Genomic DNA, 20,541 nt, shown 5'->3' with positions numbered 1-20,541 from the left:
AGCAGGAGCTGAAAAAAGCCCCTTATGACCACACATTTGAGGCAACCAGATCCTGTTGTTTTTCCCAGGTCACCTTTCTGGATGTTCTTCTCTGTGATGATAAGTGCTCTGAGAGAACTTGCTGTGAAAATTTGGAAGAATTCAGTTTCACACAAAAGATTTGGTCAGGAGGCTACGTAAAACATCTCTCAAGTGTGACTTTTTATTGCTTTCTTACCTGGCTGTTCACATCAGCAGCATGCTGTATCAGCACTGAAACCAGCTCCTTGTGTCCCCTGTCGCACGCCCAGTGGAGCAGAGCCCGGCCCTGCAAAATCCAGGAGAAAATTAACAAAGCCAGCCAAGAAAAACAAAGCACAGAGAATCAGTCTTGCCGTGAAGCACTGAGTACCAATAACAAAATTAACACAGACTTTTGTTAAAAAACTACACCAATATGAGTGTGTAACATATGGTGCTCAAGGACACGGTTTAGAAGTGGGCATGGTAGAGTCAGTTAATGGTGTGGCTATATGATCCTACAGATCTTTTCCAACCATAACAATCCTATGAATCATACTGTTGCTCCTGATTTGGACTTACAGAATAATGTTAGAAATGTTAAAATTGACATACAGTTCAATTTGTCATCAGTTTAGCATCGCACCCAAAAGTCAGCAAAAAAAATTAGAGAGAATTGGTTTTTTATATAAATTCGGGATTTTGACACCTCTGACTTCTCTGGAAGCAATGACTTACACAGTAAGAGTAAGATTTTCAATGCTGCTTAAGTCACTTGCACACCAAGTCCCCAAAAACTCATTTTTCTAGCAGGTCTGAAACACTCAACCCATGGGCCCTGCCTTTGCTGCAACAGAAGATTAAAACTGGGCGTTTTGGCAGGCACCACCCACAACTGCCCCTTTTTCAGCTCCGCAACAGGGGCTGCTGCATCCACACCTCAAGCCTTTTCCCAGCCTCTGTGGTTTTCTTCCCATGCCCTTTCTTCACCTCTCCGCACGGCTCTGCCACGACGGGAGGGGATGCAATGGAAGTTCAGCTCTTCGTGCCTGGCAAGGACACGCGAAGGAGCTCAGGACCCCTCTGAGGGCTGACACGCACATCTCAACAACCAGATGGCCTGGAAGGGGTTAAGGAAGTAGTGAAGCCAAACTTTTGGGGTTGGGTTCATGGGTGCCACTCTGGTTCTGGGCTAGAACAGCCAAGTCTGTGAAAGTAACACCTGATTTCGCAACAAGATGTCAGAGCAGAGATGTGGTACAGTTTAACACTTTAACAGCACTGCAGGGAAAGCTCCAGTGCTCATCTTCTTACAAGGCAAAAACGCATTCAAAGAGCTAACAGAGCTTTCTGACGAGCAGCTCAAAAGACATTTCCTGTGAACTAGAGAAGACTTTCTATATTGGCAACTCCAAAGAGAAAGGTAGCTCAAAGTGGTTTGAGATAGAAGGTTTTTGTTTACTATGTACACTCAGTAATTCAGACTTCCTGACGGAATCAGTCTCTCCTGATTTCGGACAGCATGTGGCATACTTGCAAAGGAATCCTTAGAAATCACCCTGCAGATAACCAAGAAATCATCCCCCAAGCTGTGACACCCTCGGACAGACCTGTGTTGTGATGGAGGAGAGAACAAGGGGAAACGGCACCAAGCTGTGCCAAGGGAGGTTCAGGTTAGAGCTAAGGAGGAAGTTCTTTACTGAGAGGGTCGTCAGAAGCTGGAACAGGCTGCCCAGGGAGGTGGTGGAGTCACCATCCCTGGATGTGTTTAAAGAGCGGGTAGACGAGGTACTTAGGGATATGGTTTAGGGGGTGGACAGGAATGGTTGGACGTGATGATCTCAGAGGGCTTTTCAACCAAGAGATTCTGTGTGATTCTGTGATTCTGTTTTCCAGTGTGCTACACAAAACAGTCACAGACCTTCACAGATGAAATCAGTTAAATAAGCCCACGCCTGGTTATAAATCTCTTGACAGAGCAGTGGGGAACAAGGTGAGCAACTCATTTATCTGCTAATGGGAAGTGCGAGCCAAATTTCCTGACCAACAGTGCCAAAACAGCAGAAGGGGTAGAAGACACCTGCAACCAAAGCTCATGCTGTTCTTCTGCTGGATGTTCTTGGGCTGGGAATCCAAGGTAGAACATGATTTTGAGTAAGGAAATGTGATCTCAGACACCAGGCGTTAAGCTTTTTAACACACTATTTGACCCAGCAAGTAATTAATTTTTGTAACACATAATTTTAATGTTACACTAATTAACCTTGAGAAAGAATGAATTTTCTGACAATGACTTTCTGTGGAAGCATCAATGACATCCATGGGCCATCTAATGATTAATGTCCTTGCACTGAACACCACTATCAGAGTCTGAAAGGGAGAAATAGTACAATTTAAAACAACTGGTAAACACGGAAAAATCTTTAACTCATGTTTAGCATCCTTAACTCACCTCTGGACTGGTAATTACTTAAGACTTAAGATTTCAGTTGGACAGATGTCTCCCCAGCTGTGAGGTGGTGAGGCACTGGCCCAGGTTGCCCAGGGAAGCTGTGGATGCCTCCTCCCTGGCAGTGTTCAAGGCCAGGTTGGACGGGGCTTTGGGCAACCTGGGCTGGTCGAGGTGTCCCTGCCCATGGCAGAGGGGTTGGACTGGATGAGCTTTAAGGTCCCTTCCAACCCAAACCATTCTGTAATACTGTGATTCTACCACTTTTTTTGTGCCATGGATGTTTGTTTCAAACGAAAGCAGCACTATCTGCAATATGCACAATAGCAATAAATACTCCAACAGATTATTTCAGTTTCGTTATATATGCATAGAGGAATGCCATTGACTGTCATTATTGTGCACTTACACACCAAAATGAAGGCACTTCTATCCTCTGTATCAAAATTCACGTTACAGATTGCTATAACATGTTGGTTTGTATTTGTCTCTGGACAAGCAGAACCTGATTTTATTGGCGTTAAACTTGGGTGAGATCAACCAAGGGAAACCAACGGCTTGGGAGAGACAGTGCTGCCAACTCTGTGGGCTCAGGGGCGCTGCCACACTGTGCACACTGCCACTGGTCCCTGCCCACAACACTGGGAGGCCGGTTCTGCTGCAAACGCTGCCTTTTGAACAAGAAGCTGAAGCCTGATCATCCATAGTCATTAAAAATCTCCTTGTGCTATTTGCAGGAGTATGGATTGCAAGTCTTGGGCCAATTCCACTTTGGGTAATTACACTCTGCTTACCTATATATTTTCTCTGCAACTGTAAATGGATACAGTATTTTCCAATTAGTGCCTTAAATGGCTCTGCACTGTAATTGTGCACTATTAAAAAGCTGACACGTTCCACCCAAGAAATGTCTGCATCCTTGCAGCACGTTACACCCTAAATTCAGAGTGCAAGGGACTTTAGAGACCTTCAGTGCAAGACTACTTCACATGGCGTGGAAGAGAAAACACCTGCAGAAGAATCTCAACTTACTGTATAACAAAAAAACTAAGAAACTTGTATTTAAAGCAAGATAGTATTCCCTTCTGTTTGCACAATATCAGGCAAATTAAAACACTCAGGAGTTTTAGCTAATGTACTTCAGCAGCTATACAGCTACCAAGACCACTTGTTTCCTATGCCTTCCTTAAAACAAACCTTAGCAGCAAGACAAACTTAAACTGAATGCACAACCCAACGATTTGTTTAGCATGGATATCACCTATGAGCATTGAAAAATTTAGTCCGCGCAGCAGCTGCTCTAAATCAGCATAACATGCACTTGTGTGCTTAAATAACATGGTAGAAATCTTAAGAGCCACAGACTGAGCTTTCCCAAACCACTTCCCATATGACTATTTCATTAAGCAGCAGAAGACTGAAAGCGGCACGAATAATTTCATGTAGGAAAGAACTGCAGCAGTGAGGTCTTGACCAAACGCCATCAGACACCAAGGTACTCCCTGCAATTCAAACACACAACAGTTGTTGCAGAAGTTACTTGAGAGGATGCATTTTCCCCTGCCTTTGAAGTATTTAATAAAAAAGCATAAAAATAGCCCCAGTGCACTAACCCTGCCTCTTAAATCTTCCATGCTTTGCTTGGATAACCGCTGCCAGCTTGGCCAGCTTCTGCAGCAGTTTCTCAAGCCAACAGCACATCAATTTTGCTCAGCTCCAAGTCACAGGGTGTTCACAAACAAAGCACAGGACAGGGATTTGTCTCAGCTATACCGAGTCTCAGCAGACGAACGGATGGGAATGATTTTCACATCAATTCGCCAGCGCAGAGAAAGAGGAGAACAAAGCCAAACTGAATGGACGCGCTGCAATGGAAGCTCTGCTTCTAGGCACAACGTCTGCAGCTGTAATGGCTGGATGGCAATCAGAGCCATTCTAACTTGCAGCAAGTGTTTTATGACTGGTAATTAAGAATAGATAGATAGAGAACAGCTGAATCCCTCCACGACAGCAAAAACAGTGAATGGAAGGGCTGTTGCTGCAATCCTACAGGTAAACTTCAGATCTGGAAGTCAGTCACTCTCAGTAAGCTCTGAAACATTGGGGAAAGCGTTTCTAATAGGAGCAAGGCTGTAAATCCACAAGTGTGTGATCCTTCTTCAAACCCATTCCCCCCCTCCCCGTCCTTTCCTTGGCAAGCTGGCACCAATTTGGCCCTTGCTATCTCAAAAGCACGAGGGTCAGGGACTAATTTCAGATGCCTTTCATTAAAGTTTTGGCAAAGGCTTAAACACTGCACACAGGTAATGCGTTTGTTTACTGGGATTTCTCCAACAATTGAAAAAAACCAAAATAAATTTCTATCTACAACCTCCACAGCCTTTGGCACAAATGACAAAAGCAACTCAACGACGGCTTGGAGCAGTTTCTGGTTTGTTGAAAGTCACAGAAATACCATTCTCAGAGAGGCAGCAAGCGATCCACGCTCCCAGGACGTGCCCGTGGCGACCTCACAGCCACCATCCATTTCTTATTTCATTAGTCCTGCTGACATACGCAAGAGGAACGGGCTGTCCGGGTCTGCGCTGCTTCTAAGTGAACGCAAGCTATTCTGTTGAACTCTGGGCAATTTAGATACAGTAAATGGAAGCTTGTACATGATTACTGTCACTAGATTCTTTGTTTAATTCTAAATTGAAGTTTATTATATCCAAACTGTTAGCAGGTATGCTGGCTTGAATGCTGTACGTGAAGGTCTTTATTTCCTGTGGGGTGACAACCACTTATGCTTTGAAAGTTGCCAAGTGCATCCATCTAAACCCCAGAGACTTGTATTGCTTCTATTTCTTTCTGAAATCCTTTTTCTTTGAGTAAGTTGGCTTGTCCCCATTTTACATTTTTATTCTTGATTTCTCTTCTCCCTTCACTAGCTTATTTCAGGCTTGCACAAAATGAGGGGATACAATTAGAGACAGTAATAAGGCACCACATAGAAATAAAATCTAAACACTTCATAACCTCAGTCAAGTCTTTATCGTTCAAGGAAACGATATCTTTATCACTCCAGGAAAGGCAGAGCCAAGCATCTTGGAAGTTTTGCATGAGACTATTTGGTGCTTCAGTGGATTTTGTTTCATAGCAAGTTAACTCTTTGTATGTATCCCTGCTGCCACTTTAAATTTATATGCATTTAAATCAAAGGACTGACAGCGTGAGTTATGTTCAGAGGGTAGGAGAGGCATCTTTTGGATATGGCAGGCTGTATTTACACAGTAACAATAAAATACTTAATAAAAATGACAAGATTATGCTCGCATACACTTCACTCTACCAAAGGCTCAGTCTGGGCTATGTCTAATCTAAAATGGGTTCTAAAACTTCAATCAACCTGCACGATATTGGAAAATAAGCTACCCTCCAGACTGTGCAGTACACGTTTGGATACCAAACAACACTGGTAATGATTTCAGCTCCTTAACACAACATGGGATAAATATTTCTGTCAGATTTTTCTTTTTGGTATGCTATTTTGGTTTTGGACCAGTTAAGAGTCAAACCTAGCAAAGCCAGCACTTTAAAAAAGATTTCTTACTTCCCTGTTCAAGCATTTGGGTAAACCAAAATTGGGGTAAACCAAAATCACTGAGGCTGTGAGAATTTAATCTGTGAGTACATTTTGCACCAGTGGGAGTCTTCCCATGAGCCCTTCACGGGGAGGCAGTGTCCTGGCTGTGCTGAAGCAATTCCATACTCCAGAGCAGTCCCGCGCTAACAGCCGTTTGCTCCCAAACAGGTCCTGTCTTACATCAGACTCATAGATAATTCCTAAAGAGGATATCACCTGGCGGTTTTCGGATCTGGCTTTAACCATTTCTGTTGTTAGAGCACAAAAATATTTCAGCCACTTTTCACCAACTTCTTTTATTTTTATTTTTTTTTTACCCCCCCAAATTTCTTTGGCTGAAAACAAGCACGCTTGTTGCATGCACACGAAGGAGGGTCCGAGGTTCTGAACCCTGCTAACATTGAAAGAGCATCTTGGCAGTGGAAATAAAGCAATGTTAACATGATGTTATTATACACTTATTGCAAGCCTGTGATCCCAAAAACGAGCTTTTATTAATGAAAGGACTCCAGCCATGTTCTATGGGACTGCCCTGGACATTCACTTCTAGAGCCTGTCATCAGCAGGAGGGATTTTGCTCAGTAATGGCACTGTTGCAGCAACTGTGTGGCACATGACAGTTTCAGTTCATTGAATTTATGATGTGAAATTCCAACCCTGATCGTGAACACTCTCCCTCCTGTCCTCTGAAAATTAATTCACATGAATTCCTGATTAATAATAAAAGGCCCTGCCATCAGCATTCAGAGCCCCAGCCGGGGCTGTCATGGCTCAGAGGGCAGAAATCTGCTTAGAGCTACAGGAGAACCCAACTGAATTCGTGGCGTCTCAGTCTATGAATGCGTAAGCACTTCATCTGTTCACCAAAACACAATGTGCTGGAAAGCAGCGGGCAAAAGTAGCTGTGCATACGATGGACCACGAGCAGGGCTAGGTGGCAGTGTGCAAGCATCGAAACCCAGGCGACAGAGCTGGTACCACTACCTTTTCTGAAGGATGAACAAGAAATTGTCCACACCAGGTGTCTACGTTTACCAGGAAAAGGATTAAGCCAATTCACAGTTTTAGACACTTACCTTTGTGGTTTCTGGCAATGTCTGTATTATCTCCCTGTGGAGAAATGGTGTTTGGAGTCTGATAAGCAGAGGAAGACTGGGTGATGCCACTGTTTTTGTGAAGCTGGAAAGCCATTGTCCCTCATTTGCCCTCCACCTGGGAATGGTGAAAAGCTGATGGCATGGCAGAAATCCTACTTCACCCGTGGACAGAGTCCATTGGTCAAAAAAGCCATTTCCCTCACTTCCTACTTCTGTGTGATCACCTTTAGTGTACAAGGTGGGGAAAGGGGGGTATTCACATCTTATTCTGCAAATGGCTGCTGGTGTTGCTGATAACAACATAGAAAGTAAGTTTCTGCTATGCTCCAGCACCACAGTTGGTACCTCCACATGCTAGAAATCCAGCGTGCTGGTATTTACAACTAGATTACCCCTGTCTCAATGACCAAGTGTTTGTCCAAGTGTTGCAGTACCTTGTTATAACAATCCTAACCAGGGAATTCTGAAAAGAAGCTAAACACAAAACAGTTAAAAGATCAATGGTCTTTATCTTTTTCTTCGTACCTCCTCATCTGTAACATTCACATCCACTTTTTTTGATCGAATGGCTTTGGTTATATAGTCAATGTTGTTTTCTCTGCAGTAATCAAAAATGTTCTTGTCCTCTTCCCTATTCAGGAAACAAAAACAAAAGAAGCACCACGTTACTGCACAACACAAAGGCCACATACACATCATATGCTCTAACTTTGCTACAGACATTTCAACAGCATCACCGGACTGAAACAGACACCTAGGATTGAACATGCAGAGCAATACAGGTTTTTTCCTGGGTAAGAGACAGAAGACCTTGCTTCCTAGAAAACAAAGGTTGTTTTTAACAATATTATGAAGGGACAAAAGTCAGCTTAGTCCTGTGAACTGGCACAAGGAGTCTATGAAGTTAGCCAGCAAAACCAACATTCAAGTTCCAGTACAAATCACTGCAATCCCACAGCAGATAAAAAGGCTAAAGCCGCTCTTCATCCTATACAAACTTATAGCAGCCACTCTGGGTCAGACCAAAGGCCCTTCCGATGCCATCCATCTCAGACAGTGGCCACTAACGGTGGCTCGGAGAAAAAAGGAGAAGAAAAAGGACACATGCAAAGTAATCTGTCTCTGGTTAGATTCTCCCAGCTTCACAAAGGATTTCTGTAGCTAACAGCTGCATCCAGATTTATCAGCCTTTTTCAGGTCCGTTTTTCACTCTGTTCTGCTCTTTAACCCATTTATACTCTTGGCCTCTCTCTAAAGGAGAAGCTCTACAACTTGATATTCTGTGCATTGAGGGTGGGCAAGTAGTTTCTTTTGGTGGCTTTAAAACAGGTGCTGATATTCTTGGGTACTTGTTGGAAATCTTTAGTGTTTGTCTTGGAATCTGGCCACAGGGCTTTGTTGGTTTTGTTTCTTTATTTACCAGCCTGGAATAGGGCCCCATTACACTCCTTGTTGTATTGACAGTGTTAAGATAAACCTTGACCGTGATCTCTGCTCAGAGCCAGGACACCGGTGTGTGCTTGCTTAGGCCTGCGTGCAGGCAGCGAGATCAAGTTGTGGTGATACGGGTGCTCGAGTTCCACCTACAGCTGCTTCTACAGCCAAACAGTGAACTGCTGGAGAGAGTCCAGTGTAGGGCTACAAAGATGATCAAGGGAGTGGAGCATCTCCCTTCTGAGGAGCGGCTGAGGGAGCTGGGGCTCTTTAGTTTGCAGAAGAGGAGACTGAGGGGAGACCTCATTCATGTTTATAAATATTTAAAGGGTGAGTGGCACGAGGATGGAGCCAGGCTCTTCTCGGTGACAAACAATGATAGGACAAGGGGTAACGGACACAAACTGGAACACAGGAGGTTCCACTTAAATTGGAGAAGAAACTTCTTCTTAGTGAGGGTGACAGAGCCCTGGCCCAGGCTGCCCAGAGAGGTTGTGGAGTCTCCTTCTCTGCAGACATTCAAAACCCGCCTGGACGCCTTCCTGTGCAACCTCATCTGGGTGTTCCTGCTCCGGCAGGGGGATTGGACTGGATGAGCTTTGGAGGTCCCTTCCAATCCCTAACGTTCTGTGAAAAGTAATGCCCTGGCTTCAGGCACAGCAAAACGCCTGTTCTCACCAGCCAACCAAGCAGAACCACCAATGAAGCTGAGGACCTGCACAGATTCTTAGAACATTACCAAAGAGCGACTGGAGCTACAATGCTTCATGGCAATTAAAGAAGCAACTGGTGGGAACCTTTAGCAAAGGGACAGAGATGAATGAAGACATTTCTATGCTGCTCCATAAATCTGTGCAGTTCCATATCTAATGATGGGAACTTACTGACACCAGTACAGCTGAGAAAGCACAGCTCTCCTACTGTCCATGCTGGTATGCCAGTGGAAAGTTTAGTCCAAGACAGCTGATTTCTCTATGGAAAGGGGGCTGTGCCATACTAGCATGAGGCATATTTACAATAATACTTTTAGGTACAGATACAGCGATACAACTGCGTTCCTAGTCAGGAGTAAAAAGAAGTGGTCACTGGTTTTCTAGAAGTAAACCAAAAGCCCACATACTACCCTCTCTTTCTAGTTTCCAGATGAAAACCATCCCTCAAATGAAGCCAGTGTTGCTATGGGACTTGGCAGCTTCACGAGAGCTAAACACAACATAGTTGGCTTTCATGACATCCCAGTTTCCAATCACCTCAACTTAAGACAGCCTGGATATTGAGCAGGACTCAAACCTGGCAGCCTCAAAGGAAATTCCTCATAAAAACAGGTCACTGGAAGTCAGACCCACTAAGAGAGTCATCCTGCCATGGGCCTTCTGGGCAGTGGAGAGCAGCCTCTGCCATGCCACGGGGCAGTTTGAGAACTGATCCCCAGTGCTAAAAAGGCAATGGTGGTACTCCCATTTACCTGCACTGCTCTTGAGCCTTGGGGGCTGAAGAATGTCAGAGGAAGGAAAAGTAAAATTTAACCATTTGCATTTGAGCAATGGGTCACAAAGAAAAAGTAAAGCTCTTTGACGTGTAGTCCCAACAAAAAAAAAATGCAATTGCCAGTGTCACCAAGACCATGTCCCTCTGCTCCCATCAGGGCAGGCAGAGCTCCATGACACAACTCTGACTTATTATTACACATCTAACTTCCTAAGTTACACTTCATTCTTCAGACCTCTGGGGTCTTTTTCCTTCCTCCGTGCCAGTAAAAAAATAATCCACTGATCTGCAGCTCCTGCACGTTAAGCATTGCTTTCTCTGAAGCCACTTCCTCTGACTTCTCTCCCCTTGCTCCTTTAGCAGCACATCACCCCTGTCCTTTGTAGGAAAGCAGTCCTTTCACATAGCCAAGTTGTACCTCCCTAGTAAGAGCTGGGTGCCACACAGCACTCTGCACAAGCTCCTGTGAAGCAGATCACTGCATGCTTTAGATGCGACGCCTTTGAATTCTGGAGAATAAAGAATCTCATGGCAGGATTAGAAAAGAAAAAGCTTATATTGCTCGAGATGGAGTTTGACAGACTCACGATGGAGGTTATGAGACGTGCCTGCCCCTACTAACAAGGGCTGATTTGATATGCTGGGAAGTCCCTGCAGTCCTGCTTCGTTAGTCCAACCTTTCTAACATGCCCTTGGCTGCTGACAGCAGCCTTTTGGGTGAAGCTGCTATTCAGATCACACTGTACAGTAACCTGGTTGCAGCAGTGTCTCCTCCATTGCACAGCCCCACACACACACACTTCATTTGTTTTTTTTTTTTTCCTCCTTAACACCAACGCAGAGCCCAGCCTCTCCTCGTCAGAGAAGTCCACAAGCATTCTCAGTTACCCCTGGATGATCTTCCGTGTCATAACCATGAGCAGCTCAGGCTGTGCCCTCCATCCCAGGCAGCAATGCCACCGCGCAGTCCTCCCACGGGCTGCAGAACCGGGGTGGCTCAGCCCTGCCACACCTCGCATGGCAGCGCCGGAGGTGCCAGCAGAACAGGAGGTCCAGGGCAGCGATGAAGCAGCCACGGCTGCTCCATGGGCAGCGTCCTCCAGGGTCCACACCAGCGGAGAGCGCGCACGTTAGCGCTGGCAATCTTCCTACCACAGCCTCCAGACAAAAGTTCTACAGTCTTTTCCCAAGGATATTAGCGTTTGTAAGGGGGAAATGACCTGACACAGCTATTTGGGTATGATTTAGCTTTGCTGGAATAACCACCTCTGCAAATGCTCTATATATCCCCCTTCCAAAAAGCCACTTCTCTTTCAGAAGTCTTCACAATGGAATTAATCCAGAAGAGCAATTTCCCCACCTGAAGATAAGGTTTTGGGAAATTTTGTCTTTCTGCTCTGCACTTATTTCTCAGGCTTTAAACCATTCCTCTGCCCCAACGCCCTGTTAAAAAAAAACCATAGCATACATTACCTCAAATTGTTCTATAAATATTAACAGAGAGAAATGAGCCCTTTCCTGAAGGGAAGTTGTCACGAAGACACCTCACCAGCAAACAAAACAGTCACATCAATCTGCACTCCAAACATTTAAAACAGTTCGATCTTGTCTCATGCCAAAACCAGGAAGGGAAACCAAGGAAAAAAAAAAGAGCTCAGAGGAGTTAAAATCAGATTTTTAGAGACACCAATATTAGGCAAAAATCTGCACTTGAATAGTATGAATGGAATAAAGGCAAGAGTGTGTTATTTGCCAACTGCAGTCAAAATAACACGAGACAAATAAGAAACACAGCTTGAAGAGCTTGCAACTCAGGGTTTTTTCCCTCCTTCATTTCACTTATGCATGCCTACATACTACACATTCCCTCCACTGTAGTAGCTACAGGAGAACAAAAAAGTATGCCGTGTTTTCATCAGAGCAGTTTCTAGCAGGAATTTGCACTCCACATAAAACTAGACAACAGCAAGGCCCAGAAACTGGTAGAAAGTTTGAAAGAAAAAACCCAACCCAGAGGCACATCAGCAACACAGCAGTAAGTGACACGGCAATGACACTGCTCAAATAATGTTACGGAGGAAACCCATAGTGTTTCTATCAGTACTTTTAGAAAAATCTCTATTTAAAGAAAAATACAGCATTTAAGACATCTTTAGATGGGAAAGACCCTGAAACCAAACGGAGATGTACACAAATATTTAAAACTGACAGCTAAAAGGAAGACTGAGATGTAATTTTGTTCTCATGTCAGACTGCGTGATACGCAAGCACCGTCCCTTCCCGTCAAGCTAAGAAGGAGTCTCCAAATCAGCGACCACTCGACTATCAGTAAAAGCAGTGAACGTGTTCGTTTCTTGAGCATGGCCAGAAGGGTTTTCTCTTCTCCTCCCCTACTGACACACATTCCACCCCCAAAGGTATTTTCTTCTGCTCTCCCCCATCCCCAGTAAGAGATGCTAACTCTGATTCTGATCAAGGGATGATCAAGGGAGTGGAGCATCTCCCTTCTGAGGAGCGGCTGAGGGAGCTGGGGCTCTTTAGTTTGCAGAAGAGGAGACTGAGGGGAGACCTCATTCATGTTTATAAATATTTAAAGGGTGAGTGTCACGAGGATGGAGCCAGGCTCTTCTCGGTGACAAACAATGATAGGACAAGAGGTAATGGGCACAAACTGGAACACAGGAGGTTCCACTTAAATTGGAGAAGAAACTTCTTCTCAGTGAGGGTGACAGAGCATGGCCCAGGCTGCCCAGAGAGGTTGTGGAGTCTCCTTCTCTGCAGACATTCAAAACCCGCCTGGACGCCTTCCTGTGTAACCTCATCTGGGTGTTCCTGCTCCAGCAGGGGGATTGGACTGGATGAGCTTTTGAGGTCCCTTCCAATCCCTAACGCTCTGTGATTCTGTGATTCAACGTCGAGCTGAAGCACGTCTGTGGCCTGCAGGTAACACACAGACAGCTTTTTCCATCCTTGAATAAAGGGATGTGGAAGGACTTAAACCAAGCCATCTCTTCCCAGGCTTAGAAGGCTTCACAAGCCTTCTTCATAAGCCATCCAAAACACACGTTGAGCCAACAGTTTTTAAACAGCCCATGGAAAAGAACTGCCGCTGGTTAAATCAGCCTTCACTTCTTCCCTGGAGCGCTGTAAACCTATTTGGTTCCTAAACAGCCACCGAGACTGCCATGAAAAAGGGCTCAGAAGAGACTTGAAATTAAAGTATTCTACCCTCGCGCAGAGGTCTGTCCTTGTCCCTTTCCTCCTCCTCTCGCAGGTTACCTCCAGCACAGAACTGTGGGCAAAGGGCTGCCACCGGGCTCTACTTTGGGCATCCCTTTTCCCAGGGCTGGTCCAAGCCTCGTCCCAGCGGACGCGCGTTGGAGCGGCCCCGGGTGCCACTAACAGGTGGCTTTGCCCGCCTGCTTGGCACGGCGCTGCAGAGGGAGCGGGAGGGCAGCGGAGCGGAGCGGGCAGCAGCGTGTGGGGAGGCGAGAGGGACTCACAACACTTACTGTTTATGTCAAGGCCCTCGGCCCCCAAGGGACCCATTTTCACATAATCTATAATTATCTCTTCGCTTTAATCGCCTCGTCACTTCTGAGGCTCTCCTGGGCACAGGAAGAGGAAAAGCTCATTAACTGAACCTTTTCTCCTCTCTCCAGCCACCCATAGCTTTTAATTGCTTGGTGTTGTTATTATCTATCAGTGCAACTGGGATCATTTTCATAAGAAAGGGTGGTGGGAGGGAGGGAGGCAGAAGCGGGTCCCTGAGGTATGCACCACAGACAAACCTTTGCTTTCTCAATTATTTATGCCAGCTGAGGTTTTACAGGCTGAATAAATCCATAACTCAAGTTTATTTTGAGCTGGCAGGCCGTCCCGGGGGAAGTGTTGCCCACTTGCCGGTGCACTCGCGTGCCGTCCTCCGAGAGCAGCCGGGACATAGCGAGACATGTGTCATCCCATTCCCCACCCGTCACCGCACACACTTGGGTAGATTCCCAGCAGCACCAGAGAGGAGGCGGCTGTGAAAACCCCAAACAGGGACTGCCACCGAAGGATGCGCTCTCCCAAAGGGAAGGCAGGCCAGAGCCAAGCTGCCCCTTTGCACAACAAAGCAAAGCCCCAAGGGTCAAGCTCTAGAGACAATAAAAAGAGGAGGAAGCAATAAACTTGGCAATCATCTTGAAGTCAGGGACTCGCCTGCTAAACAGGACCAGAAGAGCATCCATTTCTAAATAATACCGACCTGGAAAAAAAACCTCACCAAACCCCAGCTGCCTGGACCCGCAGGTGCTTTGTTTGAAATGCTTCACAGCCGAGCACACCACAGGCCGCTTGGGCTCCACACAACCAGGAAAGTTCTTCCGCAGGGATCGCACAGCCCAACATTTGTGCGAGGAGCAGACATCTGCGGTGCAGCCACCCAAACGCCCGCACAACGCCAGCACGAGCCTGTAACTCCCAACCCAGCAAGGACGCCGGCTCCTGCATCTCCGCAGCTTTGGGCTTGTTTCCAGCGCCGGCGTTCCTGAAAGTGGGGCTGGAGGGAAAGGACTAAACCCCAACCGTGCTCTGGATCACTGGGCTTGTCTCAAAAGCCATCACTGCTCCAAAGCGGCATCCTTGCCACGGGTGCTGGAAGCAGCTCTTTAAAATTCAGCAGCCTTTGTGCCCGACCACACGCAGCGACCTCTGGTATTTTCTGCCAAAACAGTTCATTTGTCTCGCACAACAACTAATCAATTCCTGAGGCCATCCATCACGGGGGCTCGCACGAGCCGGCCCGGCAGCAGGGCCAGATGGTGGCTGCGTTAGCGGGATTAATACAATTCTGATAGATTACACAGCATCAGGTGGGCTCCCGAACACGAGGGGTGGCTGCTCCGCACCCCGATCCTAAGCAGAGCCCCACTCGTGACTGGGGTCACTCCCAAGCGTTACAGGAAAGGGTGGAAGTTTCTACCAGGAAAGGGCTTCAGCAACAACCAGGGATGGCAGGAGGGCAAAGCCTGGCTCAGGGAGGCCTCTGTGCCGACCGGCAATGTCGCTCCCGTCCTGGCACGCCAAGGCTGCGTGGAAGCGGCCCACGGCACAGCGCCCGAGGGCTCCTCCAGTGGAAGGAGAAAGGGACACAGATGTTTGGCAATATTATTTCGCATTCTCCATCTGCCAAGTCAACGCTTTCATTTGCTGGAAATGCTTATGAACTGCCTTCCCCTTGCCCCCACTTTAACAACAACAACAACAAAAAGACAAACAACCTTAAAGTTGAATTTCCAATGCTATGGTATTTTTGGCATCTCCTTCAGATCGTGTCTTAGATTAGATTTTTATTAGTGACGTCAGTCAAGCTCATCTCTCAGGTTTGTGAAACTGTAATTATAGCTATTTGATCATGAAAGAGCTCAACTGCTACTGCTTGTGTTCTGGTAACAAGACCAGAAAAGATACATAAAGCTTTACCTAACAGTAAAATCAAAGCCCAAATCAAACAAACCAAGCACACCACTACACCCAGCCTGAAATCACAGACAATTTCTAAATCCTTCCTTCCAGGGGAACCTCCAAGTCCCATCATCAGTCACCAGCACGCGTTATTTTTACATAATGCCCAAAGTGAGATAAGTGATTTGCAGAGAAACACAGAGGCAGAGCACTGTGCTAATACATTCTGCAACTGCTCCCCATTAGTCACTGGGGGTACTTGAGCTCTTTATTGCCAGGGTTTATTAATGACTCCTAATTGATGACCAGTGCCCAGCACCCCAAAGTAAATAACTGCTACGCCTCATTAGCTCAAGAGACCTTCTCCTGATTTGAGGATTGATCTACGAACACACAAATTTCACTGATTTAACCGACTCTCTTGCTAAATTGATTTAATTAGATCAGTATAACTTGCTTCTATGGATGCTCTTGAATTTATTTGGAATCAGTGCAATGTACTTCTGCGAGCCAGACTGACCATTTTTCTATCTTGCTCTCAAAGCAGAAACATTTGAGATAATTAGTGATAAGGCAAAACCAGCCCTGGCACCATCCCAGTTCTTCCTACTTCTGATCCACCTGACTTTAGGTTAGGCTACGGTAACTCCGCTTTGTCCAACAGATTTGCACTTTAAAACCCAAGCATTTAATTCTACAAACGGGATGCAAGTGTTCTTTGTGCATGGTTTTAGACACTCATTTTGAAAGCAATGGCATCGCTGCTTTACTTGGTAATTCACTGCTCATGGTAAACTAGTGGTTTACACTACTTAAAACAAGAGCTCTCATCTTCCTGTCACGCAGCAGCAGCTTGGAGGAGGTTAAACATTCGTTAAACTGTTCCAAAGCTTCTGGTAGGAGTAAAAGAAGTTAACCTGCTTAGGTGAACCTTCAAATCACTGCACTTGCATTCTTGTCCATCTCCTGGTGCAAGGCGAGGCTGCGACAACGCCGGGCTCCAGATAAATGAGACAGCCTTTTCCTGCCCCCGCATCAGCTGAATCCTAAAGGGCACATGGTAGGATGTGGTTGGCAGAGTAATGCCTGCTGAGAAATCACTGTCAGCAGCCTGTCAGAACCTAGGGCTGACGAGGACTCAAGTTTTAGTTTTTGGTACACGAAGTAAGGTTTGGGGTTTTTGATGGATTTTTTTTTTTTTGCTTATTCTGGGCCTCCTTAACAGGATCCTGTAACTAGAAAAGAATTGTCCTATCAACAGCCCCAGGAAACAGAGACTGAAGTGGTCTGATACACACTGCAAATTTTACTGAAGCTTTACTACAAGCTTGCAAGGTTTCTTGACAACTGAGTCAAGAAATACACAGTGAACTTCCAGCATGAGACTTACCTATAACTATCAAGGTGTTAAAGCTGATGCTGGCTCAAGCTATTACGTTTTCCTTCCCCTTAAAGATTTTCATTGTCTTCCTTTGCAGAAAATGCCGTATTTTTTAAGAAAGACCACATTCTATTTATGAATGCACTGAAGTATTACTGAATACTAACCTTATGGTGTCGTAAGTAACCTCTCAAAGCCTCAGAAAAGTCACCCTTCTCAGGTGAGTGGTGTTACTACCAAACCAATTCCTTCCATGCTCCAGATAAACCTGGATGCCAAACTGAATGTCTAGAGACATCCTTCTCTGGCTCATCTGCTTGCAGTTTCCTACCAGTGCAATTTTGCTGTTTAGGGCTATTCTTTTACTTTTGTAATCATTAGAGATGTGCCTACACTTGCACACATTTATTCCCTGTTGTAGCAAGAGAATGAACAGTAGACAAAAGCCACAATACACGGGCAATTGCACCGAGAAAGCTGAAACTAGGTGAGATAAGACACTTTCTCACGTCCCATCTTGCATCCGATGACACTCACGCCTGCAAGTCAAGCTGTGTCAACAGACCACATGAGTTTCCATTCTGCCAGCAGTCAGGAGACATCATTTAACTCACTTTCAGCAGAATCACCCTATTCCAGCTGTGTCAGAGACTACATCTGCCTACAGACCCATTTTGTAAGGACTACAGCTGTGCGATACTAAAGCTACAGCATATATCTTCCTCATGGTATGTTTGGAAAAAATATATATATTTGGAGATGTACTTATCTTCAAGTCCTGCACATGTCGTGTTCTCATGGAAATAAAACCAAAGACATGCCAGAAAGTCATCTGTTTTCCTGGATATTATGCTTTACCCAGGAAGGGGCACAGGCAGCACATGGGATAGCCAAGACTCTGAAGACCCTGGAGGACTAAGCATAACTCATACGTAGCACCCAACGCTGAGCAGCACTGATATGTTCCACTCCTGAAAGAACAGTCTGAACAGGATTTAAACCACAAGGTCAAATGATGAGATCAAAGATCTTGGCTGAGACCTACATTGACAAAGCAGGGAAGAAAAGAGCTTGTGGCTAGCAGCGCGTCACACAGCGTGTTAAACCAAGGCCATACCTGGTCACCTCCAGGCAAGGCCCAGGGACAAGATAAAGATGCACTGGCTGTCCATGCAAGGCAGAGAAGGCTACTCCTGGCCAACTGTTTCATCTCGACATAAAGCGGACTCCAACACCAAGGGAAGTGCCTACACTGCCGCCGAGCACGGAACAGCCGTATCAATTTCTACCTCACCTCCTTGCAAAGGGTTTGAAGCCACCTCCTCAAGATTTATTTTTCCTTAGTTTGTGACACGTCAAAGAAACGCAGTGTTAAGAGTTTTAACACTTCAGGCAAGTTCCCAGCAAGCCTGAGAGTCTGTGTGTGGAGAGATCAGCGTTTATCTTTTAATTTCCTGGGACTAAAATCATGCAAGACATTCAATAAAACAAATGGGGTCATATATGCATAAGTGGGTGACTGCAACATGACAGCAAACACTGCTCAAAAATTTACTCTTCCCTGACTGTTCATTTTAAGTAAAAGTACGATGCTGCATTCTGAAAGATCCTCCAAGGCAATCACACAGGTATTGGAGTTAATACTATACGCATGATTAGTAGTCTGGAACAGTAAAAAACCAAGCAAACAAAAAACCCAGCTGTCCTTATTCAGTAGCTAATGTCACTTACTGCTTGCACCTTGACAGTTTTTAAATAGCACCCATTCCAGTTCAGTAAATGCATTTCTGCTATGCTAGCTGCAGAAGCTAGAAAAGATTAATTTGCTATAAGGTATAAACTCTCCCTGAAGGCAAACATTGTCCAACATTAAAACCTCCACCGAACAATCCCTAATGAATGTATTGGTAAAGAAATAACTATTTGAAAAGGCTAATGCCTGAATATTTTCTTTTAAAAGTATCCAGTATTACCTTTTTTTAGCCATGTAACTGAAAAATGGGAAGCCTTGCCCTTCCCCCACATCTTGCGCTAGGGAAAGGTTACTACCTGGCAGGGATACAGGCAGTTATTGATTTAAATGATTATGGACCTGAAAAGTTCTTTCCTGTCATTTATTATCCTGTTGTAGTTGCCACCACACTTGTGCAATACTAAAAAAAATTAAAAAAGCTTAACAAAATGCCATTAGAAAAATACGGTTTTAACTAAAGTCCGGCACAGATAATCACCTGATTGTTTCTTCTTGATATAACGAGCTGACAACTGGGCCTCCAAATGCGGTTTTGCTTTCTTTGCCTTTCTTCTCTGTCATCTGAAAGAAAAAGAAAGGTTGGTCCAGCATCCTGGCTCTCACCCCACATCACCCCTCCACCATCTCCCACCCCTTGCCCTGCCCCAGAGATGGGATCAGCCCCCTGGGAGCCCCATCTTCATGGCAGATGGTACCCCACAACCCCACTGATCCACAACAGATCAATGCTCCTCTGAAGGTGGCCCAGAAGGGTCACCCACGAGGTAGGCTCCGCAGCCTCGCCGTCCTACTCACGAGCCAAAGTGTTGCCTCTGCTGCGCTCTCAGCCACGGCCCCTTAGGGCCCAAAAGCCGAGCCTCTGTGAGGCAGCATAATGTTCCGTTACTAGATTGCAAAGCTTGGCTTTATAAATCTATTTAATATAGATTTAAAATTAAATTTTATAATGGGCAGCATTTCCAAATGATTTACTCCCAGGAACTCTAGGATTCTGAATGATTCCCACCATAATAGAAATGAACAATTAGAATAATGATTGATCGATACTGAGCCTCAGGCCTACCTCTTCAAATAAGGGAAAAAAACCCATCCTGCAGCTTGGGATCTTCAATTGGCTGACTTTACATTGCTGCCAGACTTTCAGAAAGGGCTAAGTGCCTGCTGTCTGAAAGCCTGACCCTATTAGGGGGCGCAGGGCACCAGACATCCTAACTTCTGGGGCACCTCGGTCTTCAGGTAAGCAGACAAAACTGCTTTGTGGTTTGCAGCAGTAATTCCTTATAAAACCCAGCCCGTTAATTGCAACGTGCTCTTGTCAGTGGACAGGTCTGTGGATCTCCGTGATGAGAGATTATCACACCCAGGGTGAATAAAACCAGAAGCAAAGGAAAAGCCATCTCAATCTCTAGCAGTCCCTCAGTAGCTGCAATGCATGGCAAATTACACCAAAAAGCATTGCTGCCTCATCAGAACTCTTAAATAAAACATCTTTCTAGTCAAAAGAGAGTCATCATGCTTGCATTTGTCTTTCTTCCTGCTTCCTAGGTTGCTTTTGTTTTAATTCAGTTTACTGCTTCCCCATAATACATCTGCTTTTACATTCTGCCCAGTCGGAGCCAATCAGTTGCACCTTTCAGCTCTCCTGTACCAGTCCAAAGCTGTAATATTTGGGTTAGGAGATATAAAGAACCACATCTGTGAGAAGAAAAACTAGAAAGGAAGTTGGCTTTGAAACCTATTCTATGGCAAGTAGGCTCTCTCTAATTTAGAGTAAAAGGTGACACAAAGTTCTCCTTTCCTGAAGGGAAAGGGCTTCAGAGGCTCTACAGTGCAATGCCTCTCTAAAAAAGTTATTTAGCAGAGGAC

The 20,541-nt window shown here is 45.4% G+C and overlaps 1 protein-coding gene across 1 annotated transcript in view; it reads right to left on the bottom strand.

Annotated features, from left to right (window-relative positions):
* Positions 1–19,236, bottom strand: part of ACBD6 (acyl-CoA binding domain containing 6) — a gene marked incomplete at its 5' end in the record, with an annotated part of 62,873 nt that extends 43,637 nt beyond the window's left edge. The window contains 3 exons of the mRNA XM_010189117.1: positions 218–307; positions 7,697–7,802; positions 19,154–19,236. Coding sequence (XP_010187419.1) covers positions 218–307; positions 7,697–7,802; positions 19,154–19,236 — 279 coding nt within the window. The remainder of the gene's footprint in view (positions 1–217; positions 308–7,696; positions 7,803–19,153) is intronic.
* Between the last annotated feature and the right edge of the window lie 1,305 nt (positions 19,237–20,541).

This window comes from Mesitornis unicolor, unplaced genomic scaffold (genome assembly GCF_000695765.1).
Source record: "Mesitornis unicolor isolate BGI_N332 unplaced genomic scaffold, ASM69576v1 scaffold137, whole genome shotgun sequence".
In the NCBI taxonomy this organism is placed as follows: Eukaryota; Metazoa; Chordata; class Aves; order Mesitornithiformes; family Mesitornithidae; genus Mesitornis; species Mesitornis unicolor.
The sequence above is the reverse complement of the archived record's forward strand: the minus strand, read 5'-3'. Positions and strand labels throughout refer to the sequence as shown.